The sequence below is a fragment of the Aphelocoma coerulescens genome, chromosome 13 (genome assembly GCF_041296385.1).
Source record: "Aphelocoma coerulescens isolate FSJ_1873_10779 chromosome 13, UR_Acoe_1.0, whole genome shotgun sequence".
NCBI classification, from domain to species: domain Eukaryota; kingdom Metazoa; phylum Chordata; class Aves; order Passeriformes; family Corvidae; genus Aphelocoma; species Aphelocoma coerulescens.
The window spans coordinates 14,880,893-14,899,811 of record NC_091027.1 but is presented as its reverse complement, the minus strand read 5'-3'; the positions used below and the strand labels follow the sequence as shown (position 1 = coordinate 14,899,811).

General features: G+C 45.4%; 1 protein-coding gene across 4 annotated transcripts in view; it reads right to left on the bottom strand.

Annotated features, from left to right (window-relative positions):
• WWC1 (WW and C2 domain containing 1) overlaps window positions 1-18,919 on the bottom strand; it is a 66,922-nt gene that overhangs the window by 35,566 nt on the left and 12,437 nt on the right. The window contains exons 1-2 of one of the 4 annotated variants that reach the window (XM_069028625.1): window positions 16,345-16,694; window positions 593-702 (exon numbers count right to left, since the gene is read on the bottom strand). In XM_069028625.1, the coding sequence (XP_068884726.1) occupies window positions 593-702; window positions 16,345-16,370 (136 nt within the window). In that variant the 5' untranslated portion in view covers window positions 16,371-16,694. Of the gene's footprint in view, window positions 1-592; window positions 703-859; window positions 952-1,241; window positions 1,345-16,344; window positions 16,695-18,919 lie in introns of those variants that run through there. The other 3 variants (XM_069028624.1, XM_069028626.1, XM_069028623.1) reach the window with 3 other exon arrangements.

Below are 18,919 nucleotides of genomic sequence, written 5' to 3'. Positions count from 1 at the left end.
AATGATATATCAAATGCTGTATTTTCTTATAATTCAAATGAGCTTATAAAGTTAACTCTTTTGGTCTATCGAGCAATCTAGCAAAGGGTGTAAGCAGTGGCTTAGCTTGAGGATAAAGACACCACAAACCTGAACCCTGGACGGGATATCCCAAGCTTACTTGAGGGTTTTGTCTCCAGCAAAGGCAGTGTGAGCTCCTGCAGCCAAGGGAGCTACCCCTGCCAGGGGAACAAACACAAGACCTTTGCACTGTTTCTGATGGTCTTGCCACAGGGACAAATTCCAGGCTAAGAACAAACTCCAGATCACTGCTACCCAGTTGGACTCCTCAGCAGAACCAAATCTTACAGAGGTGTGTCCATAGTATTGGCTTGAGTGTGGCTGCCAATTTGAAGACTGCAATCCAAAAGGTCTCAAATTCCTGTTTAGAAAGAGAAGTACTTGTATGATGGAGAAGGACAGGATTTGATTTCACAAGCTGCAGATCTCACCTACTCTAAAACATGCTATTAGTAACTTTGTGGTTTTGTGTTCAGTATATTTTAATACAGGCACAAATCACCCTGCAAAAACACAGTGGCTTGTCACTTACTGGTATTGTGGTCTATGTAATAGACTCCGACCTGAGGGTCATAAGCTTCTTCCCATCCTAAGGGCAATTCATCACTGATGCAGTCAGCAAAGGTCAGTGGTTTAGTATACCTGAAATGCAAAATAACATTTAGCACAAATAAAAAAACACTCACATATGTCTGTTCCAAACAACTGGCCAGAAAACAAATGCCACAATGGCTTCAGTATCAAAAACAAAGAGAGTTGAAAACTACTTTAAAGCTTTTGTTTTAATCAAATAACATACCACCACCTCTTCCCTTTCTCCATCTGAAGTTAGAGCAAGATGAATTCATTCTGACAGAGCTCCAGAGCCTTGCCCAGCTCAGCCAGTACTTGCTCGACAAAGGAACATTAAGAACTTTGCCAGAAACAATCCCTGTCTCTCAAGTGAAAGAACAAGACTGTTTGCAGGCAAATCCAGTACCAAAAATATGTAGACAAGAAGGAGCAAGATGAGAAATGCAATTTGCATAGCATGAATAAGTAAGACTGAACAATCAATAGCAAGTGCTGAGGACTGTGGGACCACTTGTCATGCAACGTCTCTCATTTGCATTGCAATATGCTGTGTTTCATTAATGACAAACGAGATTAGTTTCTCAGTATCATGAAAACGTGTAACCCACTCCGTCCAAACAAGGAAGTATTTCCACAGCACTGCTCTGATGAGTTTTTCTGTTACAGACCACATCCAGCAACACTCTGAAGGCTTGTATGGCTAAACACAAAGCTTAGAGTACCCACTCCTTGAGTGACCCCACAGATTTTAATCACCGAAACCACGTCCCTTTCCTCCCTTTGATTAAGAGTTAATGAGGTTCAGCTTGCACCAACAAAACTACAAACCAAACAGCACTGCAGGGAGGCAAAAGCCAGGAGGAATTAATCTTGCAGGTGCCTTACATCCCCAGCTGCCAAAAGCACAATGTGCCAGAGGCCCATCGATCCATCACACAACCCCAGTGCTCTGCATGGTGTCTGTGGAAGGAGGGCCGTGACTTCATGTTGGGGGCTGAGTCTGGCTTCCCAGAGAAGCCCTCGTGGCAGAAAGCACAGCACACACTGTACAACACCACAGGCCCTTTAGGCAGGCACACACTGAGAGCAAAGGGGTGAACAAGCACACACAGAGCTGCACCCAGCTCTGCCACACACGAGCAGCACGGCGCAGGGAGGCAAAGGGGGACACAGAGCAGGTCTGCAACCCACTGCAAGAGACTGAACAGGTTTCCAGCAAGTCTTCCCTATCCAAAGGTAATTGAGGAGGGCTGGCAGACAAAGAGTTTTACTAAGTTCTGAGCAGAGGTCATCTGTAGGCACTGAGCAACCAGCTGGTACTCCATACTAACATCTTACAGTCACTCATTGTTAAGAGGAATTTTAGGAAAAAAGACTCCAACCAGAAGGGGTTCAGCATAAAATCAACGTTTAACAGCTAATGTAATTCCCCCCTAAATATGACCCATAAGTTTGGTATGCAGTAAGAATGGGGTGGGAACATTTTTGTAAAAGCCATGTAAGCCACTAACACCTCTAATTTACCTGCTGTTGCATTTCCCTTTCAACACACTGCCTTTGCCATACGAAGCAGTGTTTCAACCACTATTTTCTCAGAAAATTTCAATTTACTTTAAAGCTCTGCAGTGCAAAAGAACTCGGAGCTTCACAAAATACAACTGTGAAACTTTTCCAATGAAGTTTCACTGAAGGGTTTATTTTTACAGTTCTTAATCTAGACTGTGTACCAAAAGTGTGTTTGTATAGAAAATAGATTATCTGAAAATAAAATAGAATCTCAGTGCTTGTGATTGCTATGCCTTATCCCATGCTCTTCCCTGTGCATCAAGCTGTTTTCCCAGCCTGAGTATGTGAGTATATGTGCTGCTCTGAGTTGATCAAATCAAAGATGCACAAGGGTAAAAATGCAGAGCAAGGTCAGATAGAAGCCACTCTTTGGAGATAACAGAGATGAAAGCACCATAGCAAATGTGTCAGCAATATTAAGTTAAACACCGGGGTTAACACTTTCACCCTCTCTGAAAATGGCATCTGCTTTTATTTAACGATAGCAGTTCATGCGGAAGCAGGACAGGTAGGGAAAAGGGAGGGCACAGTGCTAAATGCTGAACTAGGTGGACCTGCTCCCATCCCCAAGAGGGACACAGTCATGCTGGGATCATAAAACCATGAAATATGCTGAGTTGGAAGGGGCTCACAGGGATCATCCTGTCCAGCTCCTGGCCCTGCACACACACCCCAACAATCCCACCCTGTGCATCCCTGAGAGTGTTGTCCAAATGCTCCTGGAGCTCTGGCAGCCTTGGGGCCATTCCCTGGGGAGCCTGGGCAGTGTCCCACCAGCCTCTGGCTGAGAAAACTTTTCCCCTATATCCAACCTGAACCTCCCCAGCTCAGCCTCATGCTGCTTCCGTGAGTCCTGTCACTGGTCATAGGAGTGAAGACATCAGTACCTGCCCCTCTGCTTCCCTCACGAAGAAGCTGCAGACCACAATGAGGCCTCCCCTCAGTCTCCTCCAGGCTGAGCAAACCAAGTGCCCTCAGCCACTCCTCACACAGCTTCCCCTCCCAGACCCTCCACCATCCTTGTGGCCCTCCTTTGGATGCTCTCTAATGGTTTAATGTCTTTGTTAATATTGTGGTGCCCACAGCTGCCCTCAGGAATCAAGGTGGGGCTGCTAGGCCACAGGAAAGCCAAGGGATATTTTCCAGTGCATTATTTGGCTATTAACACCCTAAATATTGCTGTGAATTGGTGGCATGATTGCTGTTCTGCCACTTTTGTAGAGAGCTTTGTAAGAAGAGGTGCAATTCCATCCTGTGTCTGCAGTCCCCAGCACTGCACACCAGCTTCCCTTCAGCCCCACAGAGAGATTAAACCAGCAGCCATGCACCTCCCACGTCCCAGCTACAGTGCTCAACATTTTTGGTGAGGGATCCAAGCAAGAATCCCTCAACATGGAGCAGTTATTAAACCCACACTTAAAGCACATTACGTGAGGGTGTGCTGCAGACATAAAACATACCTCAGTAAATTAATTTGAATTACACACTGAGTAGAGTTTCTTGCAGAATTCTGCTCAAGAATCACACCTAACATTAATATTAAACTCTTTCTTGGTAAAAAACAAAAACCAGTGTGGAGCTGCACTACCAGCCCTAGGTCTTGGGAATACTTTCATCAGGGAATGGCACTGTAGTGCCAACTTTGGTGCTCCAAAGTGTAACACCAAACTTATAAAGCTTCTGTTCAGCTTTTGTCCAACCCTATTTTGTTAGAAGCAGCTGAATTCCTTATAAAAGTGCTCAGAAACTGTCAGATTCAATAGGAAGCCAGGACCAAGCAACTGAAGGATGCTTATTCCTATTTTCCATATGAAATGCAATGCATGAACTACATCCAGCCAATTCTTTCAGTTAGAGTTTTGGAAAAAAGAAAAAAAGCAAGGCAGGATCAGCCTGCTATAGCAATGACACAAGCCAACTGGAGACTTGCCAGTTACTAGGGCTCAGAAAAAGACAATTATTTCACTTTTGAGTCTCATATTTTCAGCATATCTCACAAGGAGCACCCATCACCAAGTACAGACTAGTGCCCTCCTCCATGGCTGCCCACAAGCTTCCAACTATCCCATTTGTACAGAGGAGTAATCTGTCATTCAACTAGCAAACAGAAGAATAATTAGTTTTATGACTAAGAGTGTAATTCCATTTGTTATAGACAAAATAGCTATTTCCCCAAGTAACTGCAGCTTCATAACCGTATTACTTGCCTTTTTAAGCTCCTTTCCCTAGCTGTTTTGGGGAAAACTGGCACAAATCAAAGTAGCAATGGTACAATTAGATGAAAGACATGTAATATGTTGTGTAGCAAGCCTTTGAATACAGCATAGAAAGAAAAAAGAGATTATTTCCTTGTTTTAAGATATGATTTTAGGGGTTGTTATGAAGACTAAAATAAACCAATTTTCCAGAAGGGGTCCAAAAATGCAGTGTCGTCCTGAGCATACTCACAATGATGGATTAAAGAGCAAGAGGAGAAGCTTCTTTCTCACAGCAGGACATGATTTAGTTAGTGCATTACTGCTGCATAAAACAGGACTGTACCTCTGCATGTGGGAAGTTAAAGCTAGGACACATCTGCAGGACTGTTCCTTTGAAACGTCTCCTTTACAATTCACAAAGCTTCCTAGCTGCCTTGAAAAAATCTCATCAACTCAGTCAAACCACATTACCACATAACAGGTCCTCCCTGTAGCTGGACTCAAAGCAGCAATGCACAAAAATGGACCCCTTTCACCACTGTGCTCATAACTAAGGAAGGAAACCTGCAAAATGGTTTGTGTGTTCCTTGCCCTCCTTCCTCAGGGAAACCTTCAGATTCACTCACCCAGTTTTTACAGGAAAGCAATGCACCCAAAATCTCAGAAAATCCTGACTATGACTTCTGATCTCCAGTCACAAAGAGGGAATCAAGGGGGAAAACTTAAGGCCTGCACACACAGCACTTTTTATGAAACCCAAACTGGCCTAGTTAAAAGAGATGACACTTTGGGACAAGAGTTTGTTTGCATCTTCCAGCCATGCTCGCTTTGCTTTGACACCCATCAGACATCAGTTAGACCTGAACTACTCCTCAAGTGCTTCATCTGCTTCTAAGACAGAGGCTGAGCTTAGTGTACGAGCTCTACAAGAGAAACTAGCCTGAACTAGAGAAGATACTTTTAAAGGCCTAACTCTGGCCTTCTAGCTCACCCAAAAGTCACCCCTATGTTCACCTCATAGGAACTCACCCATATACCACATTCATAACACCTGTGACTGCCATTTCCCCATAGGTATGTTTTAATTGGGGTCATCATTAGGAATATTTAGTATTTTGAAAAAGACATATCAACCTACATTTATCCACTTCCATCATATTTTCTTAGCTTCCAGTATGAAATTTTTAAATTTAATTTCATTCAAGAAATTCAAATTTACTTGAACAAGTGCAACTGCTCACAAGGACACCTGGAAAACAGATACCCACAGCAACCACCACACACAGCAGGTGAAGGTCACTGTTTCAGAAACTAATCCTGGTAACAGAGGGAAAAGAGAACAGCATTGCCCAACTTCCTAATCTGAGGAGCACCTGACAGTCTTCAGGCAGAGGCAGGACAAGGGTAAAGCCACTGCTCACCCACCAGCCATGGTGAACATTCCAAGACACTTCCATCTTTGCAAAATGTTTGCCCACAGTAGCTCAACTATTTGTACAGCAAATGATGTCCAAATCCCACTCCCACAGCAGGAAATAGAAAGTCATATTATATTAAAATGAGAAGGGTTTCTATATTTCTTATTTTTGATCACCTCCAGTTTCTATCACAGATAAAACTGAAAGCCAATGTTATCATGAGCAAACAGTATTAAATGGAAGCTTGCTCATCTTAGATTCAGAAAGCCTTTCTATATTCTTTAACTCCACTGTTGTCAATCAAAAACCTCATTACACAGGAAACTGAAGGCAAATAATCCTTGTATAACCAGTTTTTGATTGACAGAAGGTTTGTTAAACATGGCTGTACAGAGGTTCCTGGCGGGAGCTGGAGATGGGCGACCTGTGCCACTTACAAATCTGGAGTTAATACCACAATGGTAACAGAAATCAATTCTGAACTTCCTAAACCAAGAAATGTTATTTTTGTAATTACTGCATTTCGGTATCAACCTACCGGGTACCCTATGGGGGCCTACAGCAGTAAACCAGGCCCACGAGCAGTAAACCAGGCCCTGGTGAGGCTCACAGCCATGAGGACGTAAGTGCACATAGGTAGATGTGCACTCAGCAAACACTGTGCTTGGGTCACAGAGATGAGAAGGTTTATAAACCAACAGTGCAGTGCCAAGCTTCTACACCATGCATAAAACCACCTAATCCCTGTGTTTGCAGGGCTCCTCAGACCCTGGAACAAAGTAAAGCCATTTAAACAGGGGAGCCTTATTTTAATCAGTTCAGGACAGATCACATGGCCTCCTATGAAATCCTTCATGAGTCTCTATGGGCGAGAGCACAGACCAGGGGATTTCCCAGTTTGCTGTACCTATAGCAGCAGCTCACCGCACAAGGAACAAAGGCAGCACCTGGATCGCTCAGGACCATCATGCCAGCTCCTCTTACAGCTACAGCATGAGCCACCAAACCCTACAAACACCCTATTAGCCCTGCTGAGCTCTCCCCTTCCCTCCTGCACTCACAGGTACACATCTAGTGTGTGGGGCACACAGGCCTCATGGGCAAGAAGTCAAGCCAGATGACATAATTATGAGTTGTGGCAGATGCTTCCACTCATACCATTTCTCTTACAAAACCAAATAGTTTTTCAACCCAGCATTTTGCAGGAGAACCTTGGAGTCAGGTTTTATTTTCAATGTCTTCTATGCTTCAATTTTATTTTTTCTTTACACAGCATTTCTTCATTTCTTGTTTGAATAAAACTCAGTGCTCATTATGTGTCAGGATGTGCTACACAGACCAGGATAGGAAATGAGCTAAAGGCACCTTGGTTCCAGCTGTGACACTGGGGTAGCTGTACATAAGGAGTTTTGAGGAACTCAAAACTTCCAGCAGAGCTGCTACTGGAACTCAGAAGACTGCTGCAAGAATCCCTGCCAGGAGGCTCCACATGATGACATACAAGCTTCTTTGTTTTTAATGAGGTCATCCCATTCTCAAGACAGACGATGATTATTTTTAAACTTTAGCACAGAAAAACGTATCACTTTGCTGTAGCCCTAGAAAATTTGTCTGCAATCTCCTCCTCACAAAAGCTTTTAAAAATAGACTCCTACACATTTATTACTCAACTTGGTGATCCAGCCCTCAAACACACCGGGGCTATTCATCACTATAGTAACTATTTTCCCTGGGAGCATCTTCTCTCGCTGCAGGGAGGATTGCCTTTGGAGGCTGGAGGTGTGGCCGTGAAGAGGCCCTGTTTTATGATCTTGCTGGCAAAGCTTTTCTCCCCCCATCTCCACACACCTGTGCATGACAAAATGCTCCCTCGGATTCCCACTCCAATGGCAGTTTAGGCAAGAGGCGATGGGAACAGCTCACCCCTAACAGCCAGGATCCTCAGCAGTGACACAGCAAGCAGCTCCAGGCCAAGTGACACCTCAGTTGCACCAAAACCTCACCAACTGCAGGGGAGTTGGAGGGGGAGACCTCTACACCCAGAGGAGCAGAAAAGCCCAATTCAGGACCACCATTAGCAGAGGGGAACCATGAACAGGAACGCGCTTGCCAGGTAACAAGAAGCTTCTACGAAGTGGTCACAAATTTCAAAAGTATACTCCAAGGAGTCTCATGAGCTATCAAACATGACATTTCAAAGTTTTGGAAGGCAGACATTATGCCAAAGCCCACACAAAGGCCCAGTCACCTTAAACTTAGAGTTGCCTCAAACACAAGTCATTTCAGTGACTGCCAGTGTGTGGTCCTGGTCTTGCTGTGAATAAAGGATAACAGGGAACAGAATTACACTCTTACGGTAAAATGGGGTCAAGTCTGAGAAAAACAGCGTATTTGAGGCACTAAGTATAAACCAAACAAATTTGCTTAAACTACAACATATTACCAAGAGAAATGGCTTAAAATAAACAACACATCTACTCAAACTGCAGAGCTGTTTGCTTTTCAGAAGTGGTTGCCTTCGTTGCTGTGGTTATTGAGCATCTTCTCAGCCTCCCGAAGAGCTCTTTCATCTTGTATTTCCTCCTGGCCCCTGATGCTTCACGCATTCGGCCACCTCTAGGATAAGAAAGTCCAACATCTATCTCCAGAGCTTATTTTCCAAGCTATCATCATTTTAAACATTTCTATTGACACTCGAGAACTCAATGACGTTCTTTGGCCAGGCCATGAGGGTAACCTCTGTACCTCGTTAACGTGATCTTGAGCTGTGTGTAATTTGCCAGTTAGACCCTCTACTGCTTTCACATGAGCAGGTAACACCCAAATTCTTCTTTTATACTGAAATTAGTCACATACTGCCCAAGTAGATTCTCCACAAAAGAAATCAGGAGACACCAAAGACACCTGAAAGTCAGGCACCAGTCTATATTTCAGGTATTCTGAACACAAATGCATTTATATCTTTAATAGCAATACATTTCTATTAGTCAAATAGATTCACAGAAGCATTAAGCTATATAATACACAATTTATGACCCCATCAGGCACAAAAAGTATGCCTAAAACACCAGTACAGTCAGCTGCTTGTTTGTTCTATCCACATCTGAAAAGGCTTGCACGTTTACAAGCTCTACTTTGCATACACTGACAGTCTGTTTGCCTGTGTATTTCTTTTCAGTACAGATCATTTACCTCTGGAAGCAAAGAACAACTAAGTTATTTGCAAGGAGAAGGCTATCAAAAACCACTTGCAGATTTTAGATCATTCCCAGTGATTAACAAACCGGTTCTGCAAGCAGGAGGTCAGTCATACCTTCTTAATCACTCAAATGCAAAAATTCCTGGGATAGTTCAAGGTTAAAAAGTCAGGAAATGGGAGATGAGGCTTCTCACAACATTAACTTGCCTGCCAGCCTCTATATCCTGCATGCTTTCCTGAACCAATTAAGCAGAAAATATATAAAAGAGTGAGGTACAACTTGATGAGAACAGGACAACACTACTGAATTAAAAACATGCAAGAGCTGGAATTTAACCATGCAAATAATTCAAACATCTTTAATTTTAAGTAGCTGAAATTGGTTTTTAAGTTTGCTTTCAGATCTTCTAGGATGAGAAGCAGCCTTGTCACCTGCACAGCCTGAGTAGATTAACTAAAAATAAGTCAGCTTGCTCTTCACTTGGAAGCTCAACTGTTCCTGAATAAGGGGACTGGTCACTTCGGAGTATGGGGTAAATTGCCTACCAAGCATCCAGAGCAGTCAGACTAGTTCCTTGACATATTTGGGAGATTATGAACGGGAAGGCTCATCTCTGCTCTCACAGCCTGCATTCCTGCTTCCCTGAAAGGCTGCCGAGTGTGGGTGGCAGCAGTTTATATTGGCAAGATGCCTCAAGATAAGGAGGTGTATAGGACAAACTCCCCCCACAGTACAGCTCCTAGAGCAGGGAACCAATAGCTACTGTCAGAAAAAGATAAATATTTGAGATCTCAGCAAGGAGGTAAGTATGGAACGATTGCCCTACCTCAGCATGCAGGAACATGTGCAGTGCAGTGCAGTGAGCACTGGGCTGACCATACGGACAGGGATGATGGGGAACAGATTGGGGATTCACTCCACAACTGGGCTTCATCAGACACTGAATTTACACTTCATGTACAGTGATTACAAACTGAATTCTTTCAGAAGAAAAGCATGCTGCTGTACTTCTCACCAGCATGTTCTATCCGTGAACAGCAAATGCCTCCTGCAACACTGTCAGCTCCTTTACCCTTTATTCACATGACATTTGAAGTGACAATAGACAACCCTAGGATGGCATCACTAGACTCATCTAATCTCCCCAGTGCAGAAAACAAGCACTGCTAGTATGGAAACCTATTTGGAAAAGACAAGTGAAGCACAGGAGTTTGTTTTACATGCACATGGTTTGCATGCTGCTCCCTGGTTCACCTCCTGCTAGGACTGGGCTAATTGCTCATCCATACAGCAGCTTTGGCAGGGCTGCCTGCTTGCTCCTTCTGCATTATAAACGTTCTGACTGAGTTATACAGCTATTTGATGGTCCCAATCCCAAACAGCAACGTTAGCAGGCTCTCTGGTCTGCACCCTTGCAGAACACAGTCTAGGCAAGCAGCAGGGCATCACCAGAGCATCTTCTGCTCCTTGCCCTAAGTCAGATCAGCTGAAGCCACTCAGCTCTTATGCAATGCCTAGTTCAGAAAACATCACTGGATGGCTCTGATCTGACATCAGCCTGCCCCCTCAGAAATCAGAGCCAGATAGAGCAGAATCCTGCTGCACAGAGGAAACTGCCAAGTCACATGAACCACCCCCAAGGGGTCTCAGGGCACTCACAGGGCCCCTGCAATGCCACTGGAAACTCAGCAGTAGCAGGCATGAACAGGAGTATTTCTGGCTGCCTGCAAGAATCAGAGGAGATGCCTGGTCAAGATGATATCAGAGCAGTGGAGAACACAGAAGAACAAAAATCCTTCTGCTTGAAAAGCAACTGTGAATTCAAGATACAGAATACTTACCTGAGCATAAGCACAGCCCTGCAGACTGCAATCCATGCCATTCCCGCAAGAGGGGCAAACCAAAATTATTTCAACAGACTCAGCCTTGTGAGTTAGCACTGAGGAGAGCCTTTGGAAAAGAAAGCATGGCAACTCACTTCTGATCCAAAGAGAAAGCCCAGGTTGCACAGCCCTCAGCTCATGAATGCAGCACTGCTGAAGCACAGAAGCACCTGGAATTCACAATTTGAGCTTTACGACCTGCTACTGTTGCTGTAAGTGTTGAGGCAATGTGTTCTCAGACCCTGAAAAGCCATACTGTATAAACATGAACAGAAATGTCAGAACAAGAACAGATGTCCAGAACAACCTGGACATCTGGTGAGAGTAAAGTTTTAGGAGATGTAGGGTTAGAAGGTAAGAGTATAAAATTAATAGGTTTAGTATCTTTTTCATCCAAAGTAACAAAGCCTTGATTTACCATGTAGTTAATCCACAAAAAAAAAAAAATCATGCCAAACTGTGTTTATAGGCAGAACTGTGCAAAGCACTAAACATAGCTCAGTACTTCACACATTGCAAGGAAGTCGATACAAATCAACAACTATTGAAGGCTGCTCATGCATCTGAGGACAGCAAAAGTGAGATTTGCATCACCAAGTGAGTTTGATTGATTTACTCTTACAAACATCGTTCATTTCTAATGATCCACTATGAACATATTTTGCCAACAGATCAAACTTGTGTTAACATGGAAGTTATAATGCCACTTGCTCTCTTGCATTCCCCTTTCCCACCTGTCTTGGGTAGTTTAAAGCCCACTTTTAACAGTCCTTCTGCCAGCTCAGAAATGGCACAAGCCAGCTGAGGATTTGGTTTTTTTAGTTATTCCTCAGCTCAAAACAGACAGCATTTCTTTCCAGTAAGCAAAGACTCAGCATACATATCACTTCATCACCGCTGCTCACACTTCATGCTCCAGATATGTGTCAGAGACACACCTTACATAGTCTCATTAGTAATATTTAGCTACTATTTTACTTCAGTTTATGACCAAGAGCACAGGACCCTCCTTCCTTCCAAAGGAAGGATCTTCCTCTTTCCAGTGTAACCCTGGTGAAGGTGGCTAAACCCACAGATTGATTGTATCTTTTTCCTATCTCTGTACTCCCCTTCTCCCATACGTACGTAGTAGCTACGTGCCTCAGTCCAGCTCCGGGTTTGTCTGACAGCAGAGACACCAGCTTCACTACCACCATCCTAACTGCTCCACGTTAAAAAGTGAAGGAGGTGAATCCCAACAAACAGGTTGCATTTCATCCCAGCTTTACAAGCCAAATAACCCAAAAAAAGGCCAGAGGTGCCAGATTTGTCTTAATCAAGTATCGTGGCAAACAACAGCTGAAGCCATGGCACAAAGCTCAGAGCAATGAAGAAGCTGGCCAGTAAGGCCACCAGCTTTGACAGAAAAGGTGTGTTCACACCATCCTGTGCTTTGTTCAGAAGCAGGCTCTGGACATGCAGCACAATCTCTGTCACCCCACTAGATACAGCACATGCCAGCCTGTACCAACCCTGACAACTCTGCCACTCAAGAAGAACACATACTATTTCCACAGGAACATCAGAGGTGGTGGCAAGACTACTCATTGCACTCCTCAGCAAGCTGATTCAGCTCATTCGACAGGGAAATGAGTCTTCATGTACTAAGCAATGGGACTGCCCCCGTCAGCAGGGGCAAGTTCCACCTCCCTTAGGCTGAGGCCACACCATTCCACAGGACCTAGAAACAAATGTCCCAAGGTCACTAATACACATCCAAATTCCTAGTACATACCTAGATCCTCTAAAACTGAAAAAAACTCCCCCCAGAATTTCTTACGTGAGATGTTTTATGCAAATGCCCTAAGCTAAGCATTTAGAAAGGAATTATTGAAGACACCAGTAAGTGCCTGAATTTCTTCAACAAAAAATACACAGTATACAAGGGTATGTTCCTATATAGCCATGGAGAAAGACAGGTTTTATTCTATCCTTGTCAAGAGGAAAAAAAATCCACCACAAACCAATGAATTTTAAGTATCTGCCTCCAAAGCTGCAGCGCAGCCTCAGCAACTGAAGTGCCACAGTTACAATCAAGCTGCAACAATACTTAGATTTCTTCAGGAATGCAGCATTTTTCATTTTACAGCACATATTCATAGTAGTAAGTGTTGATTGCTTTTTTGCACTGCAAGGATTGCTTTATCTGTACAGTGTCACTTTCCTGGGACATGCTTCAGGATTAGAAGCACCCAAAAAGCATCTTAGAAAAGGATCAGTTTCTAGGAGATGCAGTTATTTAACCTGAATTAGCATGTGACTGTACAAGTACACGTGCTAGCACAGGGGAGGGAGGGAGAATTGTGTTGGATCCACAGCACAAAGACATCTGCAACTGAGCCAGGCTAATGGTTTGTTGCTTCTGTAAAAAGCATCTTTCCCACCTTACAACCTACACAGCTTTTCCTTGCTCCTCTTCCCAGACCAGCAGCTCTGCACCCTCCAAGCCCTCCCACAAGCTGTAGAGCAGTAGAGCAGAGCAGCACCCAGACCGTCCTGACCAGTGCATTCCCAGTTGGGTTAGGGGGACTCAGCAGTGGACAGCGTGCCAGGACAGACGAGTGTCAGGAACAGAAGAAGCACCGGGGAAAACCAGAACCCCCTTGCTGGTTGTGATGAGCTGTCTGGCTGCTCAACAGATTTCTGGGCTCCAAACCCATAGATAAGGTTCACCTGCCACAGAATCATAATTGAACCTGCTCCTCTCAAGCGGCCCACCTCCTCCGGCTGCCAGCACTCGCCTTGCTACCACCTTCGGGCTCATTATTACTTATAAATGCACAGAAACAGTCAACTCCAGAAGCCGATCCCTTCGATTCACAGAGCCTGAGCCCCCCGGCAGCCCTTGTGGGGACAGCCGGGCTGTGGGAAAGCATCTCCCGGAGCCGTGGCCGGGGCTGTGGCCGGGGCTGTGGCCGTGCAGCCGCAGCGCTCGCTGTCAGCCCGGCCGGCCGGGCGCTGTGCGCGGAGGAATGTGCTCCCTCACTGCACCTTTTCATCTCGATAAGGATTTTCAAGGTCATGTTCGCTCCCCTGCCCGCTCCTCCCCGGCTCCAATGAAATCCCAAGCACGCAGCCGTGGGCCCCGGCGCTGCTCCCACCCTCGGCGTCTCCCGGACACCGGCACAACCTGTCGCATTCCTGGCGGCAGCACAGCCCAGCCTTCCCTCTGCCGGCACCCGCTCTGCTCCCGGGGCAGCAACACCTCTGTCCCTGTGCTGCAGGGCTGGGAGAGCTCGGCAGTGAGCCTTGTGACCGCCACGATTAACACTTCTGAATTAAGTATTCCAAATAAAACCAGGTTCCAGTCTGGGCCGATGCCTAATCAAACTCACGGGCCAGGAGAGGGGCTCTAGCGGTAGCTCAGGCTGTGCACACTGAAGCACTTGGCTGCACGATCTGCTGAGCCTGTCTTCAAGGGCACTGCGTGGGGACTGCCTTTGGGACAGCCCCTGTCCCCACAGCCCAGAGCAGCCAGCCAAACCAGCCCAGCATCAGCAGCCAAGGGGGAAGAGCTGCTGCCAGCCCAGGGCTCAGGCAAAGGCAGAGGTGGTGGCACTGGGCCTGGGAAGCCGTTCTCCTCCGGGCACAAAGGATGCAGCCCCCTCTCGTATGCCCAGCACTCATCACTGCATGGATACAAGAAGCTTAAGGACCCGCATACACTCCCTACACCACACAGGATTTTTAGGGAGCTACTGGAGAATCACACACACTGCCAGCTTACAAAGCCAGCTAATTATACAATCTGTTAAGCATGTATGCGCACACAACAGTGCTTTGAGTCATTAGAGGACGGGATTTATACTTCACTGCACGCATCTTGCTCTTTGTGAGTGCGTGCCTGGATACAGCCAAAATGAACACAAGTATCTGGAATGTCTGCAGCTCGCAGGCCAGCGCATCTGAATACAAAGCTGAGCCCTGCAAGGCTCAGACTGGCTGCCGTGACCCTCAGTTGCACATATCACTTCCCCAAAGATGGGTAAAATCCTTACTCCCTTTTTTATCACTCTGAGCATCTGGAAGCAGACTGCAGCATAATGTTTAAGCCATATTCTGAAGCTGTAATAGGGATGTTAGAGAGGACACAGCAGCAGTGCAGGTGATGGGTTGTCAGGACAAAGAGCTCGACATCAGAGCCCCACAATGGGGTTGTCCCGGGTTTAATCCCGGCAGAAGGGTCAGAGGGACCGTGGTTCCTATGGCAGCAGCCACTCCTCGAGGGCTGAGCCCACGCCAGATGGAGATCCCTGCCCTAGGTGTTTGCCAGACAGAGAATGCTGCAGCACACCAGAGATGTCTGCTCCCTTCAGTCATCACCAGTTCATTTCCTGGTGCCCAGTTTTGCTCTGCAAGGCAGCAGCTCTCCTCGGAGCACCCCAGGTGAAGTGCCCAGTGGCCCCAGGTCTCGGCTCAGATGTGGGCTCCCTTCCACACTGCACGTGGCCAAATCATCCAGGTGCTTCTTATGCAAAAACTGAGAGCATTAGCTATGTTTTTCATGGATTATATCATGTTTCTGGCAATTCTTGGAATTTCTTCTGCTGAGGATTTCATTTCAGCTTCCCAAATCACTAAATATCCAACATAACATGCCAAGGAGCTCTAACCACCCCAACTGGCTTCATCCACACATCATGGCTACATCCTATGGACAGCCCTATTCCAAGCAATCACATACCTAGAGCTTATGCTAACTTTCAAAAGAATGTATTTGGCACTGGATTTTCCATTTTTACCTTCTATGTATTGCCATACTGCCTATTATTTAATGTGAACTCCAAAATAGGGTTTTAAGCATTTGGTGCGTAAGGCACAGAATATTATTTTGGGGCTTTGTAACAAGTGAAGCCAAACCACCTCCATTTTCACATGTCTTTCTTCCCTGCAAGTTGAGGGAAGCAGCAGAAGGCACAAATCTCTAAGAGCCTCAGCTTTGTCTTGGAAAATAAAAGTTGGTCAAAATAAGATCTTAAAATCTAGTAGAAACCACACAAACCTAGCACAGCAGGAAAATCACGTTTCTTTGTGTTGTGCCATATCAAACCCCAGCTCCTGTTCATCTGTAACAAGGTATTTTCCTTCTCTCAGTTTTCAATGCATGGGATGTAGTCAGGAAAAGAAGAGGGTGAGCTACACCTATTCTCTCCTCACAAAAAAAAAGCCCTCTTTGTAAAGCAGCCTAGAAAACAAGTTGCAGGATCTGCAGGTGCCTTAAGACACAAGACATTTTACTCCTGAGATTTTCTTGGGGACCTAGAATGCCCCAGGCCACCAGCACCTTCCCCTAAAATTTGGAAAGCAAGGTTCTGCAAAACAAGCTACTTCAAAGCTAGTCTTCTCTATGCATAATCCAATTTTTTTATAGCTCACATTGTTAGAAATACATTCCTGTCCAGCTTACCTCAGTTGTGCTTTCCCTTCTTCCATCCAAGTGAAAAAAGGAAGAAGCTGTTGGGGTTTTTTTTCAGACCGTGTAAAATAGTATTTCTTGCCAAGATCCCTCAGTAACACTTTTTCTCCATCACTACCAGGTTTTGTAGCCTTTATATATGCCAAGGGATAAGAAGGAGCTGAATGAGTCAGTCTCCCTCAGTCAAAACCAGTATTTGTTGCAAGACACTTGAGGTAAAACTAAAGCAGCTGGGGAGGTGGAAAGTGTTATCTGAACACCCACTCTTCTGTGGGTACAGAAAACGAGGAATTCAGGAGTACAGCCTGCACACACCATGTGTGCTGCTCTTCAGGCAAACCACACCAGGCACTGTGCAAGTCATCAGTTGCTTGATCTGGCCTCAGCTGAAGCTTGTTTATAACTCACTGAAGCTGCTCCAATACAACCATCACTGTTGCTCAAGGCAATTACCTAAAATATCTCAGCTATTCATTTTCATCCTTACGTCAAAGCTGTGGTTAATGGATCTGACACTGTGCCTTACAGTACCGTACACCTGCTATTAAGCAAGCCATCATGAGAGCTTACAGGTTTGAAATTTGCTGCTTAACTCAGTACTGCTTCACCATCAGCACCTGAATGAAATGCAGCTCCCATGCCAGCAATTTTTTTTTTCAGCAGTTTCACCATGTTACCCTTTTTATTCATTTCTACCCAAACGCTGATCTGCACCACCAATGCAGAATTCACAACATGTATATTATCTTACTCCCACCAGCTCAGCTAAATAATCATTATCCACAGTTCAGCTCACCTGCAAAGACCAAGCTGAAATTCTCTGACGAAGTACTGCCCTTACCTTGTCTACTAACTTTAATCTAATCTAGAGACTGATCCAGAGAGCCAACTTGCTATCAAGTTCCAAAATCAGTGATGAATCTGCAGAACTATTAAAAACACAGACCTTAAGGGCAGAGGTATTTGAACACTCCTCCTTTTCACTAATAACGTCCTTTATTCAATGTCCTTCTACCAACTGCCAAATCAATGGCATAAACAGATGCTTCTACTGTTCCAAAGCAGTGAAGACAAAGGGCAGTGGTACTGCAGAAACAGCAGTGCTCAGGATGAATGAAATGTGACACTGAAATTCTAGCAGCACTTCAGAGAAAATATTGAGTGTTTTGCTAGGCTCCCAAGCAACCACACGCTGAGCAAGGCCAACAAGCAGGTAAAATGGTGCCTCCAGTTATGCATGCAGAAGATACAGGGAGGACATCCAGAAAGCAGCACATACCTTTCCAGGTGTCACCTTCATCGTGTCGCAGCAGATGGAATTACAGCCCACAGCGCAGCACTGAGAAAGCATCAATCTGATATTTAAGCTGTCTGCTTTGAAAGACAAACTACAAGTGACACAGCTGCCTGGCTGAACCCACACTCACCACCCGTGCTGCCAGGCAAGCACAGCACAACTGCACTGACAGCAGCTCAGGAGTGAGCCATGACTTTCCAGGGGAACCATGCTTGGTAGGAAGGTCACTCCCACCCCAACATGTTGCTGCTGCCAGAGAGTCCTTGGGCTGTTCCAGCTTACTGCAGCAACAGAAACTGTGTCCAGAAAGAGAGGGAGCAGTTTTCTGCGTGCCAGCAAACTCAAGTGAGGAGTCAGATGGGCACCTGGGCTAAAGGAATGGCCACCTCCCACAGCAGGATGGCTCAGTCACTCCTCACTACTCCAGCCCTGCCAGTGGGACTTGTGCTCAATCCCACAGCCAGAACCAACCTCTAGGGCAAAGATTTTTACTTCTTCCACCAGCAAAATTACAAGTGGTTACAATACTGTAAGCAATGGTTCACTGCACCCTTCTGAGATCAATCCAGAGGCAACCACTTATGGTTACTAAAATGGGGGGAAATCAAATTCACCTCCCACCCAGCCTCTACCTGAACAGCACTCATTTAAAACACGGGATTTGTTAATAATTTTACCTCTTCTAGCTTTCCTCATCAACATATAAGAAAAAATACTGAAATAAAACCAGCTCATACATCTGGTCACAGTAACCAGAAACACACACCTCACACCAGCCATTCCCCTGTGTGCATCTGAACTGCTTGATGGGTGAAGTGTCCACCCTATGAAGCCAAGAAATCCTCAACTCTGGAGTTAGCTTAAGGAGAACTGGGTTTGTTTAGCTCAATTTTGTGCTTTCTACAGAACGACAGCCATTCATATTCTTCAAGTATTCAGTGCTACATCTTCACACCCTTTTGTGACCAGCCACCAGCTTAGACACACTGCTGCTCTGACATGGCAGAGGATACAAATTCTCCCTGCTCATTGTAAAAGCAACAGCTTTTCACAGTTACCTGGAAACACAATTTCAAATCAGCTGAAGTACAGCTTTGTACAGCAGAGCCCCCAGGCACAGAAGGGACAGTGCCTCTGCCACATGCCCCCTGATCACAGCACAAGACAGCAACAGGGGGATCCAGGGCTCTTCTCTGATCACCAAGGAGCAGAAACTACCTGTGGCTGAATGAGAAAAACAAGTAAACAGGACTAAAAGGGCAATTTGCT